This window comes from Monodelphis domestica, chromosome 4 (assembly GCF_027887165.1).
Source record: "Monodelphis domestica isolate mMonDom1 chromosome 4, mMonDom1.pri, whole genome shotgun sequence".
In the NCBI taxonomy this organism is placed as follows: Eukaryota; Metazoa; Chordata; class Mammalia; order Didelphimorphia; family Didelphidae; genus Monodelphis; species Monodelphis domestica.
The window spans coordinates 1,079,828-1,099,489 of NC_077230.1; the positions used below are offsets into that span (position 1 = coordinate 1,079,828).

General features: G+C 52.2%; 1 protein-coding gene across 7 annotated transcripts in view; it reads left to right on the forward strand.

Annotated features, from left to right (window-relative positions):
* Window positions 1-19,662, forward strand: part of USP25 (ubiquitin specific peptidase 25) — a 177,341-nt gene that overhangs the window by 63,526 nt on the left and 94,153 nt on the right. For 6 of the 7 annotated variants that reach the window (XM_056797044.1, XM_056797046.1, XM_056797045.1 and 3 more), the window contains exons 4-5: window positions 4,560-4,683; window positions 17,966-18,128. In XM_056797044.1, coding sequence (XP_056653022.1) covers window positions 4,560-4,683; window positions 17,966-18,128 — 287 coding nt within the window. The remainder of the gene's footprint in view (window positions 1-4,559; window positions 4,684-17,965; window positions 18,129-19,662) is intronic. The other variant, XM_056797050.1, reaches the window with a different exon arrangement.

The window sequence follows — 19,662 nt, forward strand, 5'->3', positions numbered from 1 at the left end:
GCTCTGACCGCCCAGGAGGGCGGCGCTTGCAGCGCGAGCAGCCGGCGGCCGGGAAGCGACCGAGGCGACTCGCGGGGCGCACGGCCGGCGGTCAGGAAGCGACTCGCAGGGCGCACGGCCGGCGGCCAGGAAGCGACTGAGGCGACTCGCGGGGCGCACGGCCGGCGGCCAGGAAGCGACTGAGGCGACTCGCGGGGCGCACGGCTGGCGGCCAGGAAGCGACTGAGGCGACTCGCGGGGTGCACGGCCGGCGGCCGGGAAGCGACTGAGGCGACTCGCGGGGCGCACGGCCGGCGGCCAGGAAGCGACCGAGGCGACTCGCAGGGCGCACGGCCGGCGGTCAGGAAGCGACTGAGGCGACTCGCGGGGCGCACGGCCGGCCGGCGGCCGGGAAGCGACCGAGGCGACTCGCGGGGCGCACGGCCGGCGGGGCTGCTCGTGGCCGCGCTCTGCAGGCGTTTCTCTGGGCAGACGTCCTCGTGGCTTCCTGAGGCTCAGGACCATGGCGGGCGGCCAGGGACGAGGGAGGCCCCGTTTCCCAGGGCGCCTCCTCCTCGGATTGTTGGCGTCCTCCTCGTGTTTGTCGGGAGTCCCTGTCTGCGGGCTCTGCGATGCCGCTTTACCGCACGCCTGGATCGGGCTTCCAGGGCTCTTTCTTAACGTCCTTCTCGGCTCCTGCTAGAGATGGCGACGTGCCTGGGGCCACGGCGGACCTCTGACCGGCCCGAGCCTCCCGCGTGTGGCAGGACGCCGCCGTTGAAGCAGCCCCGTTTCCCGATGGCCGGCAGTCGTCGTTGGCGTTCGTGCCGTCCTCCGGGTTTGCGAGCGGCTCCAGCGATCCTTAGAGTAGGCCGTCTTGTCTGATGCTGACAACTTCCCCCCTCGGGCAGGAAGCTCCGGAGGCTCAGACAGTGCGCGCGGCTTGGCCTTGTGCGCAGATGGAGTCAGTGTTTCTCTGGGCATGTGGCAGCCCAGAGTGAGCGCAGCCCCCCCAAGCGGCCTGCCTTGATCCGTCCCCTCCTTCCTGGCAGTTCTCTCTCAGCCTGGAGGCTGTCACAGGCCGCTGTTGGCCACTGGCTGTAGCCCTCTGAAGGTCTCAGACCTTCCCCACGTGACCGGCTCTCCCGTCTTATATTTGTAAAGCTGACTTTTCCCTTAGCCAAAGGGTTGGCCAACGTTTCGTCTCGGATTTGGCCAGTTGCAGAGCCAAGAATCACAAAGCCCTGGACGCTGCCCTGGCCACTTCCTTCTTCGTTCCCCAGGAGAATGTGGAAGGCGATGATTGATTAGCAATCAATGGATCCAGCAGGGTGGAGATTGTCCGCCCCGTCGTCTCTGTCCTACCAGCTACTCTGAAGGAAAAGCACACCCAGTCCAGCCCCGCTTGGCTCTCCTTGCACCAAACCTGGGGATTGAGCTCCAGGGTTCCTCGACTGCCCGCTGCAGTGACCTCAGTTTCCTTTCTTTTTCACCTCAACCCAATGGCTAGCTATTTCAGCTCTACCCCGTCCCGAGTTCAAATCTGTGCTTCCATCATCCGGTCACCTCTTGCCCCATCTTAACCATCTCTCGCCTCCTGCCTCCTTTTTTCCTTCTCACAAGTCTCTGCATGCAGCTACAGGTATTCTCCCAGTGGTGCTCCCTGGAATGGTCACCAATTCAGACTGTACAACTTCCACTGGCACTGACTCCACCAGGCCATCTTTGTGTTCCTCCCTCATTGGTTCCCTGTTCCACTTCTCACAGAAGCTCTTCTTCCCATCTCCTCTTCCCTGTTCCCCCTCCCTTCATCGTCCTTGCCCCCTTCGGGACTCCCTTGTCCTCCATCTTCTTGAAGGATCTCTCTCTCTCTTTTCCTGTAAAGCCTTCCTTGGCAACAGCTGCTGCTTGCTTTGCTTTTCCACCAGGCTTGTCTAATTTTGGCAGCGTCTCAGTTCCGTTTGCTTCCAAGCTCTTGTCTTCTGGCGTAGAAGGCGACTTTCTCTAAAAAAGGTTGTATTGAAGACCGTTTCTTCCATGATCACAAGATCTGCGCTCTCCCTTTCTTCCCCCAGAACACATCCTGATTTTACAGAGGGGAAAGGATCCCAGCTCATGGTTACCATGGAAAGAGTCTAAACGAGGGCCGTGTGCAGCATCGCTCCCTCCACAGCTCATGGAGCCATGCTTGAGCTCTAACATTTGGTTGTGCTCGCTTCAGAGTACTCAGCATGCTGTGGCTCTTCTCTTCATTCCCATCATCGCCGTCTCTGCGTCACTCTGGATCATTCTGCGTTTTTCTGTATTTGTCACCTGCGCCATCCCTTACGGTGCTGCGATCGGGTCACATTACATTCAGGTATCACCATGAGGCCTTCTTCTCGCCCAGGCTCTTAATTCAGCATCTCCTTGCTCTCTTGCCCCAGGCAGGCTCCCCGCCCCCCCCCCCCCCAACACAAACCTACGGATCTGCACTTCATGAGGTCCTCAATTTCCTGACTCAGAGTTTCCCAGCCATGAATATCCAAAGCGACTTCAAAGAGTCACCTGCCATTAGCTGCTGGGAAACAATGACGAAGCCCTCTTGGGAATGATCAGACCCCACTTTCACTGTTCTTCTCCACAGAAGTTGTTCTCTCTGTTTCCTACACAAATGGCCTGGTTTGGTAGCAATGCGATAGCCTGGCCCCAACTTGCATGTTTTGTCTGCGCTTATCTATAGTCCTTAAGACTCGTAACTCTGGCCTCCTGTCCTGCATCACGCTAAGAACGTGCCGTCTCTTCCCCGTCTATCTCCGAAGCTCTGCATTCCTTTGAGACCCACTTTCTCTCTGTGGCATTGGCGGTTAGACTTCTAGTTCCTGCTTGTCCTCTCAGAAGGGGGCAGGACTTGGGTAAACGTGGAGACAATCTGAGACAATTTAAAAATTAAAATGGGTCGCCGTCCCTCCTGCTAGAGCAGCCCCTTGCCATCATTCTGATACCAGAACAGCCCTCGTTAGTTTCGAGTTCAGTCAGAGTGATGCCGTTTGCCAAGAAAGCTATGTTAGGGCGGCGGCAGAATTTTTGACCTTGAGCCGATCACCAAAAGCTGCTCTCAAGCCCAGCACACCCTGCTTGGGTGGTCCCCTAGGAGGAGGGCGAGGCCTACCTTGGGTGCAAGATCAGGATGGTCCCCTAAGAGGGGGGCCTGCCCTGGGTACAAGCTCAGGATCGTCCCCTAGGAGGGGGGCCTACCCTGGGTGCAAGCTCAGGATGGTCCCCAAGGAGGAGGGCGAGGCCTACCTTGGGTGCAAGATCAGGATGGTCCCCTAGGAGGGGGGTCTGCCCTGGGTGCAAGCTCAGGATGGTCCCCTAGGAGGGGGGGCCACTCTTTTTTCTACAAACTGCTGACCCCTAATACTGTCAGTAAAAGACACCAAGCATGCGAAGGCCTTTAAAGGGTCCACAATCATAATAGATGGAGGTTACCACCCAGAGTGGTCCTCTTTTGCACTCACCAGCTCCATCAGCCCTGGGTCCTAACTAAGAACTGCCTGTGTGAAAGGCAGGAGAATCTTTTCTTTTTCATAGGATTTCTCCCTGAGATCCAAAAGGCCATCTTCTAGGGTTCGGGGTCTTGGGTTGTGATGGGACCAGGGCTTAGCCTTGTTGTGAGGGTGCTTCCTTCCGCTTGGAATTCTGTGTTGGTGTGATACGGCTTTCGGGTATTCCATATTCTGTGTGCTGTGCTTGAGTGTCTCTGGACAAAGACGAGTAACAGTTCCTTTTACTCTCCTCTTGCCATATTCAAAATCATGCTCTTTTCCTCACAAAGCTTCCTCTTCCTGCATTTTGCTTGTTCAGGGCATGCCTATCCTTTGGCGAATGAGGCCGTTGAGTTTTTATCCCCCGAAGAAAGGAAGTGAAATGTGACCCATTCCGGGAAGTTTTGTGGTTGTCGAAAGGACCCCACAGACGACCGAGAGTCGTACTTGGGGTTTGTTTCTTCCTGTTCAGTCTACACACCGAGGACGTCTGTACTGTCCTCGGGGAACACCAAAATCTCTAATTGCTCCAGCTTTCCAGAATGACATTTGAGGTAGAGTTGAGCTCTGATTCGTTCAGGTTTTTAAAATGCATATCATTGATCCTAGAAGACTGAGCGTTTGGCCTGTGATTCAAGTGTTGGAACATCTTAGAAGGCAAAGATAGTGAGAATAAAAGGGCTTTGCTAGACTTTTTGCCATTCATGCCAGTTTGCAGTGTCAGCTGCATGATTGTTCTCAATCTGTGACGTAAAGAGGGATGAACATCCACGTTTCCCACTTCTTCGTAAAATGCTGAGAAAATTCTTCTCCTTCGTGAAAGAGGTGCCAGTGGCCTTTCTGTGTCGAGAGCCAGACAGCGAGGCTCAGGCCGTCCAGCTAAGCTCTCCAGAAGCACCAAAAGCGCTGCCCCGGGAGCAGCGGCGTGCCGGAAGCAGGAGGGTTTCCCATGGGGCTTCAGTCTGCATTTTCCATTTGGGCTAATTGCTATGATGTCAATTTCCGTTATCCTGTTTTCCTTTTCATTTTGAGAAAGATAGTTTTGCTTTTCAGATGTGATTGATCTCACTGGAGATGATAAAGATGATCTTCAGAGAGCAATTGCCTTGAGTTTGGAAGAATCAAACAGGGCTTTCAGGGAGACTGGAATAACTGATGAGGAGCAAGCTATTAGCAGGTAAACAACCCCTTCTATAAGCACCTCTAAGAGAACACGCACGTCCCCGAGGTCCTCTGTATTGATCATGGCTCGCCCCGGCCCCTCCCCGAGAGCCACGGCTCCTCCTTGAACGGTTTACCCATGAGCCTGTGTGCTTCGGGTGCTTCTTTGTTCTCCATAGCCAGGAAAACGGCCCGTGTGGCGTCCGGCCACTGAAGCGCTCGCGCTTTGGTCGTCGGGCGCCCCTCGGGCGGCTGGCTCAGGGTTCATTTTCCCCACAAGGAGGCCCCGAAAGCCAGCCGGCCGCACGGGGTCCCCCGGGCGGTCCGTCACTACGGCTCTAGGCTACAGAACATCGGGAGCTGCTCGAGTCCTCCACGGGGCAGCCAGGCAGCTCCGGCCTGAGAGCCGGACCCGGGGGGGGAGGGGGGGAGGCCCTGGGCAGTCCCTTGACCGCTGCCTCTCGCACGAGGGAAGAGCGCTTCCTTGCGTTTCTCCATTTACACGTCCGAGTCACTATTTCAGCAACGAATTGATCCATTGGAAGCCCCTAAAAGTCGCTCTTGAAAATGGAGGACGTGCTGACCCGTTTCTCTCTCTCCAGAGCCCAAGAGTTGAACGGTGAGGACTGAGGTTTGTTTGTGTTGGTGACCCGGGAGAAGCTCCTGGCCCCGAAGGGTTCCTGCCAGCCCCGGGAGGGAGGGATCCACCCGGGAGCCCGTCTCAGGGCCCCCGTGGGCTGGCGAAGCTGCTTCCTCTGACTCCCGTGTTTGGCATTCGCAGCCCTCGTGCCTGCCCCTCGGCCTTCCCTTCCGGGCTGCACGCGGGCCCTTGTGGGCAGGCTCCTTTCCCAGCATGCTCTCCGGCCCCTCCTGAAGAGGGCCCTTCCCACGGCCTCCCGGCCGTTCCCACAGGGGGCGCCCCTTGCGGAGCAGGGCCCGCTTGGGGCTGTCTGTCATCCGCAGCGCAACGGGGCCTCCAGGACGGAGCCCGTCTCCGCCTGGACGTCCTGGTCGCGCCCTCTCCTCCGTGCCGAGCCTTGGGCCGCTGGCCCGGCCTCGCTCGCTCAAGGCCCTCCCAAGCCCCTCCCCGACCCGAAAACGCCGTCGGCTCCGATGGGCGCCGGAAGCCAGCCGCATCTCGGGGACCCCATCCGGCGTCTGAGGCCGGATTTGAACCCGGGTCTTCGGCCGCCCTCCCTCCTCCCGCTCCTAATCCGTGTGGCCGGGAAGACGTGCGCGAGCGCGGCTGATTGGCTGATCCCTGACAAGGGGGCAGACCGGGCGTCTGGGCTGCTACGGGATTGCCGGCTCCGGCGGACGGCGCCCAGCCCTGCGGCGAAGGCCTGTGACCGGCAGCTGAAGAGCGGCGGCGGGGCGCTGCCTGCGGATGCCACGGAGGTCGCGCTCTTCTAAAGCGCCGCCAGGCCCGCCACCGGGCGCGCCGAGAAGACACGAGGCAGCCCGGGCCTCGGAGGGCCTCCCCTGGCCGGCCGCTCCTTCCGGACCCGGGAGGGAAGGCCGGAGTGCGAGTCCTGGAGGCCCCGCCCGGTAATTGGAGCAGACGGGCGAGCCGAGCGGCCGGCCTGGCCTCAGAGTAGCTCCTGGTCGAGGGGGAGCCCCATCTTAGGGCTCCTCCCTGGTCCTGCAGTAAGCGTCTCTGGGGCCGCCGAGGGGCGCCGTGGAGGGAGAGCCGGCCTGGAAACTGAAGGCCCGCGGGCGGCCCTGGCACGGCCTGAGCACTCCCTCGGGAACCCGCACTTGGGGCCGCTTGGAAGACGGACGCTGGGAGTGTCCAAAGGGGTCAATGTGGGGTCATTCCTTCATGTCTCCGCTCATTTCCATTATCTGCAAATGAACTTCAGATTATTCTGCAGAGCGTCTATGACCCGTGAGGTTCTCTGTGAGCTGTGCGGTCCGGGAACGTTGGCTTTCTCGGAGTGCAGCTCGCCGGGCCGTTGTAGGGACCCGGCCGGCGGCGCGCGCTCGGAGCGAGCCAGGACGGGCACAGGAAGAGCGCTGAGCCGCGTCTGGTGTCCTTCTCTCTCATTCTCCTTTGAGAGACGTCGGCAGAGCTAGTGCTCCAAAGCCACCACCCGCTGCCTTTCGCTGAGCACTTCCGGGAACACTTAGCATCTCCAAGCTTTTCCGGAGTGTTCTGGAGGGAGAAACCTCTCCAGAACAACAAGAGAAGAGTCAACGCACCCCATTCTTAGAGAGGACCAGTAAAACTAGAACATCTTGGTGCAGTCTTTAGAATCATTAAATCGAGGACCCCAACCCCTTTTTCTTGTTAACTTTTAGTTTCACCATCACTTCCTTTTCATTAAGTAAAAACAAACAAGTAATACAGCCCGTACCAAGCATAGTGTAGTTTCAGGTGTCACCATTTAAAACATATTTGGAATAATTAGAAGAGGGACACTGAAAATTTCTGCTTTGTCTTGCCTTTTGTTTTTGAGGTGTAGGAACAAAATGATGCCGAAGTATTTTCAGGCTTCAATCTTTAGGACTTCTTTTCCCAGAATACATTTGGAGTTTACTTTCAGAGAGATTATTTCCTCATTTGAAAAGAAGTTAATATTAAAGTTCGCATTTTATCTTTTAGGTCATTTACATTTTTTAATCCTACCCTTATTTCCTTTTATATTAGGAAATTAAGGTAAACGGAGGGGAAAAGTTCCAAGCATGATCAATTTATGGTTAGTTGTATCAGTCAGGAAACTGTCATTCCCATTTGGGATTTTCTGGGCAAAGATGAATATAAGGACATTCCTCCAACTGTCAGGAGAGGTAAAATGTTCATTCTTTGAATGTGTTTTTAGACTTTGCTGCTTTGGGGACCCTCATGATATATGGAACCTTGTTTATAAATGGAGGCACTTTAGCCATCGCATTCTAGGAAACGCTTGCTATAGATAATGTGCCTTTCCTGTCCTGCACACTTCCTTTCCTCCCACTTGAAAGGAAGAGCATGGACTTTTCTTGATAAGGAACCTGAATATGAATTTTATATTCAATAGTGGTAATAGATTGGCGGTTGGGAAGGAGCCCTAGAACTCAGTTGTAGTTATTTGTTGCTTGGTGACATAATCCACGCGGTGAAGCTTTCCTGCTTCTGACGCAGATTAGAACATGATCTCCTGCTGTAGCGGATTGAGTATCCCACCTGGTAGATCACCGTCATCAGTGTGAGCCAGTCTGCCCTGGAGCTGATGATCACGGACATCTCATGGTGTTCTTATAGCAGATGCGAATGGAGGAAAAGTATTTGTTTCACTAGGTTCCATTGTAACCATAGGATGCTAAGGCCTAGATACACAAATAGAAAAAGCCAGAGGGCACCTCTTCCCTAGGAACCCTAGTATTGGAGAAGTGTAGCTCCCGGCCCGAGGGGAAAGCCCAGAATTCATTAGGGAGGGATCAGCAGAAGGTGGATGACAAGATCGGAACATTGGTCCCGAGGGTGTTGTGGCAGCCAAGATAACAAGGCCTAAGAATGGTCCTTAATTTCTGGGACTAAAATTGGTGACTCCCAGTTCATCCCAGTGGTCTAAAATCCATGTTACCCTCTGGATCTGAAGGCAGGGGAAGAAGGTGGTGGTTCTGGCAACGTAATCTGGGATTTTGAAGAGAAAGCCTGCATTTCCAAGGGTCTCGAGACGTGTGAGGAGGGGGTTACGGTACTAACTTCTTCTCTGTATTAGGACTTAGACTTTTTTCAAAAGGAGAAAAATAGGGGAAGATGGTAGAGTACTAACTTCTTGCCCACCTTACACAAATAATCAAAAATAACTTCACAGAATCAATGCTAAAGTGGAAAAAATATGTGCTGAGAGTGAAGCTGAGTGGAAAGGGACAACTAGGCAGGAAGGTCTCCAACTTCCTGGCCTCTGTCTGGTAATGTAGAGTCCCCAGAACAAATACTAGAATTGATAAGCTATCGGCCCAAGATTAGGACATGGGATCAACAAGGCAACCTAGGGGGGCAGGATAGGTAGCCTCGCCTTATCTGCTGAACCTGGGAGTTAGCGTCTCAGAGTTTGCCCCTGGAAGCAGGAGGAGGAGGGACCTGGGAGGAGCTGTTGTTGGCATGAGCCGTGGCTCCAGAGATCACCACTTGCCCAATGCTGGGATTTAAGGGAGTCGTCACCAGACCCTTTGGACAGGAGCCTTCATCTGATCAGGGAAGGACTTTGGGAGCCTCAAGGAACACAGACTAGACACCTGCTCTATCCCAGGCTAGGACAGTAAGAGAGGAAGAGTGAGTAGCCAGCATACACCAGGGAGGAAGTTGCTGAGGGACTGTGGGCTTTGGGCACCCCACAAAGAGTAGAGTCCCTAGTTGATGTCACAGGGGAAGGCGGGAAGTCTGCTTATAGCTACAATGTTACAACTGCCCAGGGGCCTCTGTTTGGAGCACCTGAGGTCAATCACAGCTTGGGGCTTGACTGGGAATACCTCACCTTGGAATCTAGAATAGGATCCAGGAAATAACAGAAACAAAGAAATCCTGAGATATCATCCTCCCCAGTAGCATAGGAAGCCTCGTACTCCAGCATAAAGCTAATATTTAAGTCTGTCAGGCTGGCCACTAAAGTTTGTTTTTGTTTTTTTTTTTTTTAATGAGCAAGAAAAGGAGAAAGAGCCCAACTATTGATAGCTGTTATGGAGCCAAAGTAGACCTGGATTCAAACTCAGAGAACAGTGAAGTATACAAATATCTACTTCTAAAACAGCAAAGAAAAGCAATTTATAGTCATAAGCTCAAAAAGAGCTTTTAAAAGATATCAAAAACTAAATGAGAGGTTGAGGAAAAATTAGGGGAAAAAACCAACAGCACTCATTTTAAATGATGAAAGAAAGGTGTCACCCAAATGGGAAAAGAGGAACTCACCGAGGGACATAATTTATTAAGAACGACAACAAAAATATAGCAAACTCAAAAGAATCAAATAATAGAAGATAATATGAAAAATCATAGAAATAACTGACCTGGAAAATAGATCAAGGAGAGACAATATAAGAATAGTTGGACACCTGGAAAGTTATGACTAAAAAAAGAGTTTAGACACCATACTCTAAGAAATCATCAAGAAAAACTTCCCAGAAATTCTAGATCCAAAGAATAAAACAGAAATTGAAAGAATCCACCCTTCACCACCTTAGGAACCCCCAAATGAACAGGAACATCATTGCTAAGTTCCATAATTCCCAAGTTAAGGAGAAAATAAGCAATAAGGGGGAAAAAAACAATTTAAATACTGTGGAGCTACCATTATATTCTAATATGCATAAGACTTAGCAGCCTCAACATTAAAAGAACATGGAACATAATATTTTGAAAACCAGAAGAACTGGGCTTACAACCAAAAAATACTCAGCAAAGCTGAGCAAAATTGTGCAAGGTGAAAAATGGATATTTAATGAACTTTCAGCTATTCTAGGAGGAAAACATAGAACCTTATAGAAAATTTGATCTGTAAGAAACATAGGAAGGTAATTGTGAAAGACCATTAAAAGGAACCTAAAAATTCAAATTATTCAATTTTCATATGAAGAAAAATCATCTATAACCCTTAAGAATAAAATAGAAGATTTAAGGTTGAATTGAATACAATGCCATGAGCTAAAAGAATAAAAAAGAGGATGAAGAAAAAATTAAGTAAAACAATTATCATATAAAGGAGGAACGAGTGGATGAACTGCCCAAAGAAAGAGAGAAGGGGTTGGAGAGATGGTAGTACTAGAATCCTAATCACATCAGTTCTGGGTTAAAGTTCCCCCTTTAACTAAGAGAAGGAAGGGGAGATTAAGAGAAAGGAGAGCCAAGAAGATAAGAAAAGGGAAAGATACCTAGAAGGGAGTACACATCAAGAAATCAGGCAGCTAAGGTCAAGAGATAAGGGAGGATTTTAGGATAAGGGAGAGATTTTTTTAAGAACCAAACTTTTATCAAGAAATAGAAGGGCACAGTTGTGAGGATAAGGAAGGGAATTATGGAAAGGTAGATGCAATAGGATAAGAGCTAAAAGGTAAGAGGAAAAGGACCAGGCAGGTGCCTTTAGAAAGGTGGGTCAGTTTGGACTAGAAGGCCAAGGGGAGGGGATAAGGGATGTTTCTAGAAGGGGTGTGAGTTGGAGAAGTAGTGAATAGAAAAAAATTGGACTTCTGAGGAGGGGCATTCCAAGAAGAAAGAAAGAGAAGGACAAACAAGAAAAACCGAATGAAGGGAAATTCACAACTAGTAACTGACTTTGAATGTGAATAGTAGGAATTTACCCATAAAATAAAAACAGAATGGATCAGAAACCAAAATCTAAAAATATGTTGTTTACAAGAAATATACTTAAAAATGAGAGACACACATAGAGTAAAACTAAAGGATTGGAGCAGAATGTATTGATGCAAAGAAAGCACGGGTAGCAATCATAATCTCTGGATAAGTTAAAGGCAAAATAGATATAAGCAAAAGAGATAAACGGAAACTATCTTATGTTAAAAGGTATCATACATAATGAAGTGAAGCATTATCAATATTAAATCTGTATGCACCAAATGTTAGAACATCCAGGTTTTTAAAGGAAAAACTAAATAAGGTAGAAGTAGATAACAAAACTTTAAGGGACTTTAGTTTTCCTCTCAGAATTCAATGAATCTTGCCTAAGATAAGAAAGAAGTCAAAAATATGAATAGAATCTTAAATAAGTTAAATATGATAGTTATCTGTAAAGAATCCAGTGGGAACAGAAAAGAGTACACCTTCTCATCGGTACTTGGTATCTTCACAAAATTGACCCTATATTAGGGCACAAAAATAATAGAATTAAAGGAAGAAAAGCAAAATATTAAATGCCTTTTCAGACCATAACTCAATAAAAAGTATATATATATATATATACATATATATATATATATATATATATATATATATATTGTGGAAAGAAAAAGGAAAAACAAATTGGAGACTAAAGTTTGAGTGAGTTAAAGAACAAAAGGGGAAACATCCTCTTACCTCATTGAGGTCCACATTATTCATTTATACGCTAGCTTTCTAGACTTCCAGTTAGCACCTGAGATTGAAGTAGCCCATGATCTTTGCCCTGTTACAACTTGTTCTGTCCATTGAATTGCATGTTGATTCATTGCTGTAGAAATATCTGACTCAAATCAGGCCCCTTTGAGTCTAGGGTCTTGTGTTAGACCAACACCAGATAGCTGAAGGGTGTTCGAAAATGAACCCAAAGAGGTTTCCTCAGCCATGACATAGAGGAGCGTCCAAGGAGGACCCTCCATCATCTGTCCCCTCAGCTCCATTCTACAGAGAGGCCTTCTGGTCATCAGAAGAGGGCCTGGGGATTCCTTCTGCCTTGGAGCATCCTACAGATGGGAAGGATTCCACCTCCGGGCCAGTGCCCAAGGGATCAGGACAAGCCGTCTCCCCTAGCCCAGGCGCCTCCGCCATCCGAATTGTCCTTCTCAAGCTCCTTGTGGCCTTCCATTTCCTCCAGACAGGAAAGCAATGGGGAAAGGGAGCCCAAGAAAAGTGGGCCGGAAGCACTTTGTGTAATAACAGGCACGTAAAGCTTTTGGAATAAGGAAGAACCTGGCATGCTCAATGGAAATACCCAGAAACAGTGCAAAGTGGTGAGTTTTCTCGCTGGAAGCCTTTGAAAGCAAAGGCTAGCTGACTCTGAAGTAGGTTAGAGAAACGATATGCATCATGGTAAGGGCTGGAGTAGGTGATCTTTTAGGCTGGCACACTCTTAATATGTAACGAGTCGTTGCAAATCCTGGGTCTTTCCCATCATTTAATGAAGCCTTCACAAGACACAACGAGCTTCTGATGTTGCTAAGCTGTGTTCCTACGAAGCCTGTCCCTCGGACTACTGATCCTGGAGATTAGAAAATTACCCTGTCTTGGATGTATGTGGAATTTTCCTTCAACAATTAAAATGAAAATATATGTTAAAAATAAATGGAATAGAAAAAATAATAGACTCGAAATGGAAAGAGAAATCCATATTTTCTGGTTGCACTATTTATTTCCTAAAAAGATTTTATTACCCAATTCCAAATAGACTCATGGACTAATTAGGGATACTTAGGAGAACGAATGTTGATTTTACAGTAGATGAACACATACAATTTTGCATCCTATTATGAGGGAAAGGCCTAGCCTTGGGGAAGGATTTTGTGTGTGAGTCCAGGGTTGCTTATACGGGATCGATACTCCCTAATTGAATAAGCCGGATTGCAATGGACATATTTTGGAATAGCTTCGTTATTCTGTGGAGCAGCAAGTTGCTAATTAGAAAAAGAAGAGACTTTTTTTCCTGTAAAATGTACAAGAAGCTGCCCTAGAAGTTGGGATGAAATGTTGAAGGCTCTACATTTGAGAGAGGGCTGCGACGAGAAACGTGTCGTTCCTCTTCCTGGTACGTGGCATGTCCACCACAAGTGCTCGGAGGAGTCTTGTTCTTAGTACGGGCTACTGATTTGCAGCTGTCTGTTGCAGAGATGACGAGATGAAGTGCTGCATTCGTGTTTCCTCCATCTAAAGCAGTCTAGAACAAGATTTTCTGGGCCTTCACTTGGTGGCCGTGTTTCCTCCGTCTGGAGCAGTGATTTCTGGGCCTTCACTTGGCCGCGTTTCCTCCATCTGGAGCAGTGATTTCTGGGCCTCCACTCGGTGGTCGTGTTTCCTCCGTCTGGAGCAGTGATTTCTGGGCCTTCACTTGGCCACGTTTCCTCCATCTGGAGCAGTGATTTCTGGGCCTTCTCTTGGCCATGTTTCCTCCGTCTGGAGCAGTGATTTCTGGGCCTTCACTTGGCCATGTTTCCTCCATCTGGAGCAGTGATTTCTGGGCCTTCACTCGGTGGCCATGTTTCCTCCATCTGGAGCGGTGATTTCTGGGCCTTCACTTGGCCTTGCTTCCTCCGTCTGGAGCAGTGATTTCTGGGCCTTCACTTGGCCGCGTTTCCTCCGTCTGGAGCAGTGATTTCTGGGTCTTCACTTGGCCGCGTTTCCTCCATCTGGAGCAGTGATTTCTGGGCCTTCACTCGGTGGCCATGTTTCCTCCTTCTGGGGCAGTGATTTCTGGGCCTTCACTCAGTGGTCGTGTTTCCTGATTTCTGAGCCTTTGCTTAGCTGTGTTTCCACCGTCTGGAGCAGTGATTTCTGGGCCTTCACTTGGCCGCGTTTCCTCCATCTGGAGCAGTGATTTCTGGGCCTTCACTTGGCCGTGTTTCCTCCGTCTGGAGCAGTGACTTCTGGGCCTTCACTTGGCCATGTTTCCTCCATCTGGAGCAGTGATTTCTGGGCCTTCACTCGGTGGCCGTGTTTCCTCCGTCTGGAGCAGTGATTTCTGGGCCTTCACTCGGTGGCCATGTTTCCTCCATCTGGAGCGGTGATTTCTGGGCCTTCACTTGGCCTTGCTTCCTCCGTCTGGAGCAGTGATTTCTGGGCCTTCACTTGGCCGCGTTTCCTCCGTCTGGAGCAGTGATTTCTGGGTCTTCACTTGGCCGCATTTCCTCCATCTGGAGCAGTGATTTCTGGGCCTTCACTCGGTGGCCGTGTTTCCTCCGTCTGGAGCAGTGATTTCTGCCTTCACTCGGTGGCCGTGTTTCCTGATTTCTGAGCCTTTGCTTAGCTGTGTTTCCACCGTCTGGAGCAGTGATTTCTGGGCCTTCACTTGGCCGCGTTTCCTCCATCTGGAGCAGTGATTTCTGGGCCTTCACTTGGCCGTGTTTCCTCCGTCTGGAGCAGTGATTTCTGGGCCTTCACTCGGTGGCCGTGTTTCCTGATTTCTGAGCCTTTGCTTAGCTGTGTTTCCTCTGTCTGGAGCAGTGATTTCTTGGCCTTCACTTAGCCGTGATTTCTGGGCCTTCACTCGGTGGCCGCGTTTCCTCCATCTGGAGCAGTGATTTCTGGGCCTTCACTTGGTGGCCGCGTTTCCTCCATCTGGAGCAGTGATTTCTGGGCCTTCACTTGGCCGCGTTTCCTCCGTCTGGAGCAGTGATTTCTGGGTCTTCACTTGGCCGCATTTCCTCCATCTGGAGCAGTGATTTCTGGGTCTTCACTTGGCCGCGTTTCCTCCATCTGGAGCAGTGATTTCTGGGCCTTCACTCGGTGGCCATGTTTCCTCCTTCTGGGGCAGTGATTTCTGGGCCTCCACTCAGTGGTCGTGTTTCCTGATTTCTGAGCCTTTGCTTAGCTGTGTTTCCACCGTCTGGAGCAGTGATTTCTGGGCCTTCACTTGGCCACGTTTCCTCCATCTGGAGCAGTGATTTCTGGGTCTTCACTTGGCTGCGTTTCCACCGTCTGGAGCAGTGATTTCTGGGCCTTCACTTGGCCACGTTTCCTCCATCTGGAGCAGTGATTTCTGGGCCTTCACTTGGCCGTGTTTCCTCCATCTGGAGCAGTGATTTCTGGGCCTCCACTCAGTGGTCGTGTTTCCTGATTTCTGAGCCTTTGCTTAGCTGTGTTTCCACCGTCTGGAGCAGTGATTTCTGGGCCTTCACTTGGCCGTGTTTCCTCCGTCTGGAGCAGTGATTTCTGGGCCTTCACTCGGTGGCCGTGTTTCCTGATTTCTGAGCCTTTGCTTAGCTGTGTTTCCTCCGTCTGGAGCAGTGATTTCTTGGCCTTCACTTAGCCGTGATTTCTGGGCCTTCACTTGGTGGCCGCGTTTCCTCCATCTGGAGCAGTGATTTCTGGGCCTTCACTTGGTGGCCGCGTTTCCTCCATCTGGAGCAGTGATTTCTGGGCCTTCACTTGGCCGCGTTTCCTCCGTCTGGAGCACTGATTTCTGGGCCTTCTCTTGGCCGTGATTTCTGGGCCTTCTCTTGGCCGTGATTTCTGGGCCTTCACTTAGCCGTGATTTCTGGGCCTTCACTTGGCCGTGATTTCTGGGCCTTCTCTTGGCCGCGTTTCCTCCATCTGGAGCAGTGATTTCTGGGTCTTCACTTGGCTGCGTTTCCACCGTCTGGAGCAGTGATTTCTGGGCCTTCACTTGGCCACGTTTCCTCCATCTGGAGCAGTGATTTCTGGGCCTTCACTTGGCCGTGTTTCCTCCGTCTGGAGCAGTGATTTCTGGGCCTCCACTCAGTGGTCGTGTTTCCTGATTTCTGAGCCTTTGCTTAGCTGTGTTTCCACCGTCTGGAGCAGTGATTTCTGGGCCTTCACTTGGCCGCGTTTCCTCCATCTGGAGCAGTGATTTCTAGGCCTTCACTTGGCCGTGTTTCCTCCGTCTGGAGCAGTGATTTCTGGGCCTTCACTCGGTGGCCGTGTTTCCTGATTTCTGAGCCTTTGCTTAGCTGTGTTTCCTCTGTCTGGAGCAGTGATTTCTTGGCCTTCACTTAGCCGTGATTTCTGGGCCTTCACTTGGTGGCCGCGTTTCCTCCATCTGGAGCAGTGATTTCTGGGCCTTCACTTGGTGGCCGCGTTTCCTCCATCTGGAGCAGTGATTTCTGGGCCTTCACTTGGCCGCGTTTCCTCCGTCTGGAGCACTGATTTCTGGGCCTTCTCTTGGCCGTGATTTCTGGGCCTTCTCTTGGCCGTGATTTCTGGGCCTTCACTTAGCCGTGATTTCTGGGCCTTCACTTGGCCGTGATTTCTGGGCCTTCTCTTGGCCGCGTTTCCTCCATCTGGAGCAGTGATTTCTGGGTCTTCACTTGGCTGCGTTTCCACCGTCTGGAGCAGTGATTTCTGGGCCTTCACTTGGCCACGTTTCCTCCATCTGGAGCAGTGATTTCTGGGCCTTCACTTGGCCGTGTTTCCTCCGTCTGGAGCAGTGATTTCTGGGCCTCCACTCAGTGGTCGTGTTTCCTGATTTCTGAGCCTTTGCTTAGCTGTGTTTCCACCGTCTGGAGCAGTGATTTCTGGGCCTTCACTTGGCCGCGTTTCCTCCATCTGGAGCAGTGATTTCTGGGCCTTCACTTGGCCGTGATTTCTGGGCCTTCTCTTGGCCGTGATTTCTGGGCCTTCTCTTGGCCGTGATTTCTGGGCCTTCTCTTGGCCGTGGTCCTGAGCGGCTGCTTCTCCTGACAGGAAGCTTCCTCAAGTGAACAGACGGCTCGTGTCCCCCGTCGGCTCTTTGTCAGGCTATTTCATCGCTCCCTTCGGCCGTGTTCGTTCTGTTGTTCTCGGGAGCGGACGGGCAGTCCAAGGAAGCACATCCGTGTTAACGACTGCTCAGGACGCGGCGGGGGATGTCAAAGGGAAGCAATGAAGCCCCCCGCGAGGCGCGACCCGTCAGTGCACAGAACAGGCTTAAAGCGGAGAGACAGTGCTTAGAGCGAAGAAGCGTCGCTAGGAAGCAGCCGATCAGCGCGAGGGCCGCCCAGGCCGCTGAGAAGAAGCTGGCGAAAGTGGCTCTTGGGCTGCCGTCCAGCAAAGCTGCTTGGGCCAGGCTCGGCCACCCCCGGGCGAGAGTGCTGAGCGCGACTAAGAGGAAGTGCTCCGTGAACGCTCGGCATTGTGGGAGGCTGGGGGGCCGGGCTGCTCGTTGCCAGCACGCAAGACGCCGCATGGAGCTAGAGGAGACCCCGACGGCATGGCCTAGCAGCGGCCAGAAGTGGAGGGGCGGCCACGGGCGGGGCTGCAGCGGCGCTTCTGTCCAGCAGAGCTAGCATTTGGCCGGCCGTGGTTTGCGGGACGTCCTCGACGGCAGCCCGAGGGCCGGTCATTTCGGGGTCTCGTCTCCCGTGGGCGGCCCGGCGCCGCCTTTTCCTCGGGATCCCAAGGACAGCGGGGAAGGCGGGCCTGCTCCTGCTCCCCGCGCGCTCGGCCTTCAGGCCCGTGGAGTCGGGGCCTGCTGCAGACACGGTCTCCGTGGAAGGAGGGCGCGAGCGGTCGGCGTCTCAGCGCCACGACGTGCCGCTTTTCAAGCTTGCAGAGCCACAGCGCTCCAAGGAGCTTCCCTATTGCTGGAGGCCTTTTTCCTCCGGGCCGACGGCACCGAATTCCGGGCGGTCGCTAACCCTGTCTGCCTCAGTCTCCTCGTCTGTGAAGTGGGCTGGCGAAGGCGCCGGCCATCCACGCCCCCGGAGTCACGGCCAGAAGGCGTCGGGGGTGGCGGGATCGCGGCTCAGAGCGCACAGGTTCCTGGGAGAGGACGGAGGCCCTTGGAGGTGCGCTGAGCCCGTCTGGGCTGGGGAGGGCGACGTCGCCCCGGCGCTCGCCGAGAGTCCGTCGGCGCCTCCGAGGAGTCGTTTCCGCTCCCTGGCTCCGGGGGGAGACGCGGCCGCGCGGTGCTCGGCAGCTCCTTAACGTGCTTCCTGTCCTTGCTTTGCCCTTTCAGAGTCCTGGAAGCCAGCATCGCGGAGAACAAGGCCAGCCTGAAGAGGACGCACACGGAGGTCTGGAACGATTCTCCAAATCCCCACGACCGGAAAAGGCAGGACAACTGCCCCGTGGGGCTGAAGAACGTGGGCAACACGTGCTGGTTCAGTGCCGTCATCCAGGTAAAGCCTTTGTGCACGCTCCATCGGAAGCCGGCGAGGCTTCCTGTGTTTCTGATCAGGTGCATGTGCACATGTGTGCGTGTGTGGAGGCGTGTGTGTGGAGGCACGTGTGTGCGTGCATAAAGGTGTGTATAAAGGCACACGTGTGCATGCATAAAGGCGTGTGTGCATAAATATGTGTGCGTGTATAAAGGCATGTGTGTGCATGTATAAAGGCATGTGTGTGTATAAAGGCACATGTGTGTATTGAGGCATGTGTGTGCATGCATAAATGTGTGTATAAAGGCACACGTGTGCATGCATAAAGGTGTGTGTGCATAAATATGTGTGTGTATAAAGGCATGTGTGTGCAAGCATAAAGATGTGTGTGCGTGTATAAAGGCACATGTGTGTATTGAGGCATGTGTGTGCGTGCATAAAGGTGTGTACAAAGGCACACGTGTGCATGCATAAAGGTGTGTGTGCATAAATATGTGTGTGTATAAAGGCATGTGTGTGCAAGCATAAAGATGTGTGTACGTGTATAAAGGCACATGTGTGTGCATAAAGGTGTGTACAAAGGCACACGTGTGCATGCATAAAGGCGTGTGTGCATAAATATGTGTGTATAAAGACATGTGTGTGCATGTATAAAGGCATGTGTGTGCATAAAGGCACATGTGTATAAAGGCACATGTGTTTAAAGGCACACACGTGCATAGAAGGTGTGTGTGCATGCATAAAGAAGGCACGTGTGTATAAAGGCACGCGTGTGCTACATGAAAGAATGTGTGTTTCATGAAGGCACGTGTGTGTGCCAGACAAAAAGCACAGGATTCTCGCGTGCTGAGAAGGGGGGAGGAGGGGAGTGGATCGTTCTGGGCCAGTGTGGGCTGAAAAGGCTGCTGGACTCTGACCAGGGCAGAGCCTGGGCCGAGATCACCCACGGAAGGCTCAGGGAAATGGGGAAGTGGAAGGGCGGGGGATGGCCTAAAGCTAAGTTTCCAAGCAACACCCCAAGATCTCCCGTCTCCCCAGCGAGCGTCTTCCTAGACCGAGTTTTCCACCCTAACTCTCAGTTCCTGCTCTTGCCAAGCTCCCCCCCTCAGGGTGACATAAGGAACTGGTCTGTGGGAGACCCTCGCTGTGCTCGCCCAACCAGCACACACGGGCTCGGGCTCTCCAGAGAGAGCCCACAAGACAGCAAGCAGACAGGAAGAAGGATGCGATCCCCACTGAGGACAGGCAGCCCCTCCTCCAGCTGACCCCTCGGCTCCAGTCTCGGCCTCCCCCCAAGCTCCGGAATCTTCTGCACTCATCTCCCGCCGCCCCTCTGCACACGTGCACACGCTCTCCCTCAAGTTTGCGCTTCCTTGTCTTTGGTTTTCCCACATTCCAAGCTGGAGGAAGACACAAAACTTCAAAGTGGGTGAATCTGCCTGTGCGTTGGGGCTTATCCTCCCGGTGGGTTGGCAGAGCCAGGCTGAAGAGGGGCATCACCTCGTTCTTAGGCTCGGTTCTTGAAGGAGGTTGTGCGTGAGACCTTCTTGGCTAC